The following is a 6,000-nucleotide window of genomic DNA, read 5'->3' on the forward strand; positions in this document are numbered from 1 at the left end:
TCTATGTTCCTGGCGGAAATCTCGGGCCCTTGCTGATTTCTTACACTTTAAGTTCATGCTGACCTCCTTCCAATCTGCTCTTTTATGTGCCAAACAGGATTATTATATCCAACTGACCAACTCTCTTGGCTCTAATCCTCGACTTCTCTTCACCACATTGAACTCTCTCCTGAAGGTGCCCCTCCCCCAACTCCCCCTTCATTATCTCCTCAGACTCTTGCTGAATTCTTTCACAACAAGGTTCAAAAGATAAACCTTGCTTTCTCTACCTCACCACCTCTCCCTCCACTAGTCCGTTCCCCTCTCTCTCCTTCCCCTCATTCCCTTTCCTCCTTTCCTGAAGTTACTATTGAGGAAACTACACTTCTCCTTTCTTCCTCAAAATGTACCACCTGTTCCTCTGATCCCATTCCCACCCACCTTCTTAATGCCATCTCTCCTGCTCTTATTCCTTTTATCTGTCACATTCTCAACCTCTCACTTTCCACTGCGATTGTCCCTGCTGCCTTTAAACATGCTGTGGTCACACCTCTCCTTAAGAAGCCTTCACTCGACCCTACTTATCCCTCTAATTACCGACCCATCTCCCTCCTTCCTTTTCTCTCCAAATTACTTGAGCGTGCTGTTCACCGCCGCTGCCTTGATTTTCTCTCCTCACATGCTATTCTTGACCCACTACAATCTGGTTTTCGCCCTCTCCACTCAACCGAAACTGCGCTTACTAAAGTCTCCAATGACCTATTACTGGCTAAATCCAGAGGTCAATATTCCATCCTCATTCTTCTTGATCTTTGACACTGTCGATCACAGCATACTTCTCGATACCCTGTCCTCACTTGGATTCCAGGGCTCTGTCCTTTCCTGGTTCTCTTCCTACCTCTCCCTCCGCACCTTTAGTGTTCACTCTGGTGGATCCTCTTCTACTTAAATCCCTCTGCCTGTCGGCGTACCTCAGGGTTCTGTTCTTGGTCCCCTCCTCTTTTCTATCTACACTTCTTCCCTTGGCTCATTAATCTCATCTCATGGCTTTTCCTACCATCTCTATGCTGATGACTCCCAAATCTACCTTTCTACTCATGATATCTCACCTTGCATACAAACCAACGTTTCAGCGTGCTTGTCTGACATTGCTGTCTGGATGTCTCAACGCCACCTGAAATTAAATATGACCAAAACCGAGCTTCTCATTTTCCCCCTTAAACCCACCTTCCCGCTCCCCTCGTTTTCTATTTCTGTTGATGGCTCTCTCATTCTCCCTGTCTCCTCAGCTCGAAACCTTGGGGTCATCTTTGACTCTTCTCTCTCCTTCTCTGCTCATATCCAGCAGATTGCCAAGACCTGTTGTTTCTTTCTTTACAACATCCGTAAAATCCGCCCCTTTCTTTCCGAGCACTCTACCAAAACCCTCATCCACACCCTTGTCACCTCTCGTTTAGACTACTGCAATCTGCTTCTTGCTGGCCTCCCACTTAGTCACCTCTCCCCTCTCCAGTCGGTTCAAAACTCTGCTGCCCGTCTCATCTTCCGCCAGGGTCGCTTTACTCATACTACCCCTCTCCTCAAGACCCTTCACTGGCTCCCTATCCGTTTTCGCATCCTGTTCAAACTTCTTCTACTAACCTATAAATGTACTCATTCTGCTGCTCCCCAGTATCTCTCCACACTCGTCCTTCCGTACACCCCTTCCCGTGCACTCCGCTCCATGGATAAATCCTTCTTATCTGTTCCCTTCTCCACTACTGCCAACTCCAGACTTCGCGCCTTCTGTCTTGCTGCACCCTACGCCTGGAATAAACTTCCTGAGCCCCTACGTCTCGCCCCATCCTTGGCCACCTTTAAATCTAGACTGAAAGCCCACCTCTTTAACATTGCTTTTGACTCGTAACCACTTATAACCACTCGCCTCCACCTACCCTCCTCTCTTCCTTCCCGTTCACATTAATTGATTTGATTTACTTACTTTATTTATTTTTGTCTATTAGATTATAAGCTCTTTGAGCAGGGACTGTCTTTCTTCTATGTTTGTGCAGCGCTGCCTATGCCTTGTAGCGCTATAGAAATGCTAAATAGTAGTAGTAGTAGTTCCTAAGGTGGTGTCAGAGTTCCATCTTAAGCAGTTGATCATTCTGCCAGCATTCTTCCCAAGCCTCATGCCCATCCTTGCAAAAGTGCACTGCATACCCTGGACTGCAAGTGAGCTTTCACCTTCTATCTAGAGTGGACTAGACAATCCACCCAGCTTTTTGTTTCTTTTGATCCCAACAGGATGTGGACAGCCATTGGTAAATGCACATTATCCAGTCGGCTAACAGAATACATCTCCTTTACTTATGCTCATGCAGGGCTGACTCTTGAGGGACATGTTACTGCTCACAATGTCAGAACCTTGACTACATCGGTAGCCCACTTGAGATCAGCCTCCATAGAGGAGATTCGCAAAGCTGCAACATGGTCGTCAGTCCACACATTCACATCTCTTTACTGCCTCTAGCAGAATACCTGATGCTATAGTCTGTCTGGCTACACAGTCCTCAGAATTTGTTTGGTGTCTAGAATCCAACTCCACCCTCCTAGGCCCTTTTTATTCAGCTCCAGGTTGCACCTTCACAACTAGTTTATATATAGTTTGATATATAATTTGAGGTTAATTTTTTCAACATAGTCTTGCCATTGCAAGACTCTTTTGCCCTACTGTTGTTGTTTTCAGTGAGCCTGATAGCTAAGAATTCCCATATGCAAGGATGCCACTGTCCTGCTTGTTCTCAGAGAAAGCGAAGTTACTTACCTGTAGTAGGTGTTCTTCAAAGACAGCAGGATAGGTATCCTTACAACCCTCTCACTTTCCCTTGGAGTTGCATTCTTTTTTAACTGTTTTATGTTACTGAGGGTCCCATGTTTGCACGTCGGACAGGAAGGCACTCACACATGCACAGTGGGGCCACTGTCAAAAGCCTCTAAAAGCTATAGAACCGGGCTCCGTTGAGATGACATCACCCATATGTAAGGATACCTGTCCTGCTATCCTTGGAGAACACTTGTAATTAATTTTGTTTTTCCTTCTTAAGGTTCTGTCAGAAATGCAGTCACAAATAAAGCTAAATAACTTTAAAAAAAAGTCTGAAGCATAAAATAAGCATAGCCACAGTGAAAAGCAGTATATGGTATGGCCGTTTCTCTGTTAACGTGGCAAATGTGATGGCAAAATAATTTAAAGAGCTGATGTTCTCTTGCATTCTTGTGGCTGTCAGGGACTTGCCACCAGCTTTCTCTCATACCCTCCCCCTTCCCTTCCAAAATAAAATCTTGCAGTTTGACTCTCACAGATCCTGCCATATGACAGGGTTCTCTGTGGTTCACACCTCAAGATAGCTGGAGCTGCACCAGGCAGAGGCCCCAGTGCAGGTTAGGAGAGACCATTGCCTGCTTCATCTCGTTCAAGATTATAACAGACTTCTTGCTGGGCATCTTCCTTTCTTCTGCACCTCACATTTATTCCTGTTTTCTGTTATTAGGTTACTCTATTTAGGAACTACTGGAAGAGCAAAATCAAGTGTGCATGGCTGAGTGGGAAATACAGCAACATTGATTCCTCCACTGACCTACCAGAGAAAAGCATGTATCCCATGGATGTCACCACTTGGGGAGAGATACTAGAGGCAGAATTGGAAAGATAACACAAGAAAAACACTAGAACTGACACAAAATTGCTCATGCAGTTTTGTAATAATTCATCTTTCATCCCAGGAGTTAAATTCCTACAAGGTGTGATCTTTTGAAAAAAAAGAACCTCTCTGGTCTCAACAGTTCATGTGCTGCAGTATTTAATTAGTAGTTATCACAACCTGCAAAGATTCCTGTTTTCTCCTGGACCAATATGCCTTGAACTAAGCATGGCAGCTTCTGCAAAGTAGAAAAGCTGCATTGTGGAAGGCAAACCTGCAGTAAACACTGTGGGGTTTTAGCTAGAAAGGCTAACTGTAAGACATAGGCACAGCATTCTGTAGTGTTCCAACACCCACGTGATTTTCTTTCTGTGGAATTGTTTTCCCTGTCTGAAGTTGCAGTCAGTGAAATACTTGAATGAAAGATAGGCTGTTTCAAAATGGCACATACAAACTTGATTCGTGAGTTTTTTGTACCTTTTCACCTTCATGCATTGTCCAAAACTTAAATCTTGCCCTATATTTTAGTGTGTAAATATATTTAACAAATTTGATTTCTGAATATGGCTTTTATGAATGTAAATGTTTACATGTTTAGCTTTGCACTTTATGGTGAAAACCAAAAATATGTATATAAGATTTTAAGGAAAGCATATGGTTTTAGAAACTCTTATGGAACTTACCATTTTTATTTTGTTGAATGTTTTAAACCTTTATTTTCAAATCATGGCCAAACTTTACATTTCTCAATCTTCAATCTAAAATTCCAACTTCTGTCGACCATGAAGAGCAGCTTTACATTTCAGTATGTGAAAGGCAGCAGATTATGGGGCAGAATTATGAAACCTTTGCTCCAGCATTGTTCTTGTACAAAAAATTGCTTCTGAGTGAAATTAACTAAGGTAAAGTTGTAGAGCAAAAATGATGAGTTCCCCCTAAATCTTCTTTGGTGCAAACTGACTGCCCTTACTGCCCTGTTTGAATATCAGAAAAGTAGACCATTTACTGGATACTTGGCTTGATAGATCTTCGGTCTGACCCTATATGGCAATTCTTATGTTCTTATTGTACTGTACTCATGTTCAAATATTAAACTGTTTGATTTTCCTGAAGTTACCTTACTGTAGTATTGAACTTGCTTGCTTGATCTTTGCAAGGGTGACTACATGCTGTCAAGAAAGTGCATCATTTAGGATCCAGACTTGCTAGTGGATCTCATTTTATCTGAAATCTTTTCTGTGAAACCACTGAATAATCCAGTTAAAATAGTCTTTTACCAGGATTGGAAACTGAGGATATCTTTGTAGAACCCATTATATTAGATACAAGCAATCTTCATGATCCAGTTTGATTCCTGTGCCTAGATGGACTGAAAAAGAGGGCTTTCTGAGTCTTCTGGGCTGGTTACTGCTCCCATCTCTGCTCTGTAGCGATCTTTCGCTTTCAGCTTTCTACTGCCAAATACCAACCAAATTCTCCACTGATCTTCTGGACTCCTTTCTCCTTTGGATTGTGATGAGTGGTTCAGATATTCTTATGTATGCATTTCTGAGGGTAAATATTTCCCTGTAATAATATACTATTAGTTCTGACTGCTATTTGATATCCTCATGTGGGAGCCATTAGTTCTGACTGCTATTTGATATCCTCATGTGGGAGCCAATGCGGTAGTGCCTGCCCCCAATGCGCACCATTTCCAGCACATCTGATTTTTTTTGCAGTGGGGGCTTACCCAGCGGTAATCGGGCAGCACCATTCACTGCCTGGTTACCACCAGGGTAGTGCAAGAGCCCTTACCACCTCCTCAATAGGTAGCAGTAAGGACTTCCCCCAGGAAATGGCCACTTGCTGCCTGGCCATTTCCTTTTTTTTCCTTTTTATTTTTTATAAAGCCTTTTACCCGCTGCAATAAAAGGGGGCATCAGCGCATGGCAAACCTGCCACCGTGGGCCTCCCTTTACTGCAGCGTGGTAAAAGGGGCCCTTAGACTTACAAAGTTTCATAGTAAACTATGGAACTTTGTAAGAACATAAGAATAGCCATACATCTACCTCAGTAGGAGTAGCCTAGTGGTTAGTGCAGTGGACTTTGATCCTGGGGAGCTGAGTTCAATTCCCACTGCAGCTCCTTGTGACTCTGGGCAAGTAACTTAACTGGTAGTTGCAAAAACCTCAGAAAGGTGGTATATCAAGTCCCCTTTCCCTTCCAACGGTGGCTAGTCCCAGCCCCATAGTAATTCATAGGTGTTCACATACAGTGGTAATTTGCAGCACTTTACATTTTAGACACCCATGCAAACCGAATGCATGCTCACGACTGGCATAAAATTCAGAAATGT

At 43.3% G+C, this 6,000-nt stretch overlaps 1 protein-coding gene across 2 annotated transcripts in view; it reads left to right on the forward strand.

Moving 5' to 3' along the window:
* Nucleotides 1-4,737, forward strand: part of FBXO48 (F-box protein 48) — a 47,578-nt gene extending 42,841 nt beyond the window's left edge. For both annotated transcript variants that reach the window (XM_030195164.1, XM_030195165.1), the window contains exon 3: nt 3,513-4,737. In XM_030195164.1, the coding sequence (XP_030051024.1) occupies nt 3,513-3,674 (162 nt within the window). In that variant the 3' untranslated portion in view covers nt 3,675-4,737. The remainder of the gene's footprint in view (nt 1-3,512) is intronic.
* Nucleotides 4,738-6,000: the final 1,263 nt, after the last annotated feature.

The sequence above is a fragment of the Microcaecilia unicolor genome, chromosome 3 (assembly GCF_901765095.1).
Source record: "Microcaecilia unicolor chromosome 3, aMicUni1.1, whole genome shotgun sequence".
Lineage (NCBI taxonomy): Eukaryota > Metazoa > Chordata > Amphibia > Gymnophiona > Siphonopidae > Microcaecilia > Microcaecilia unicolor.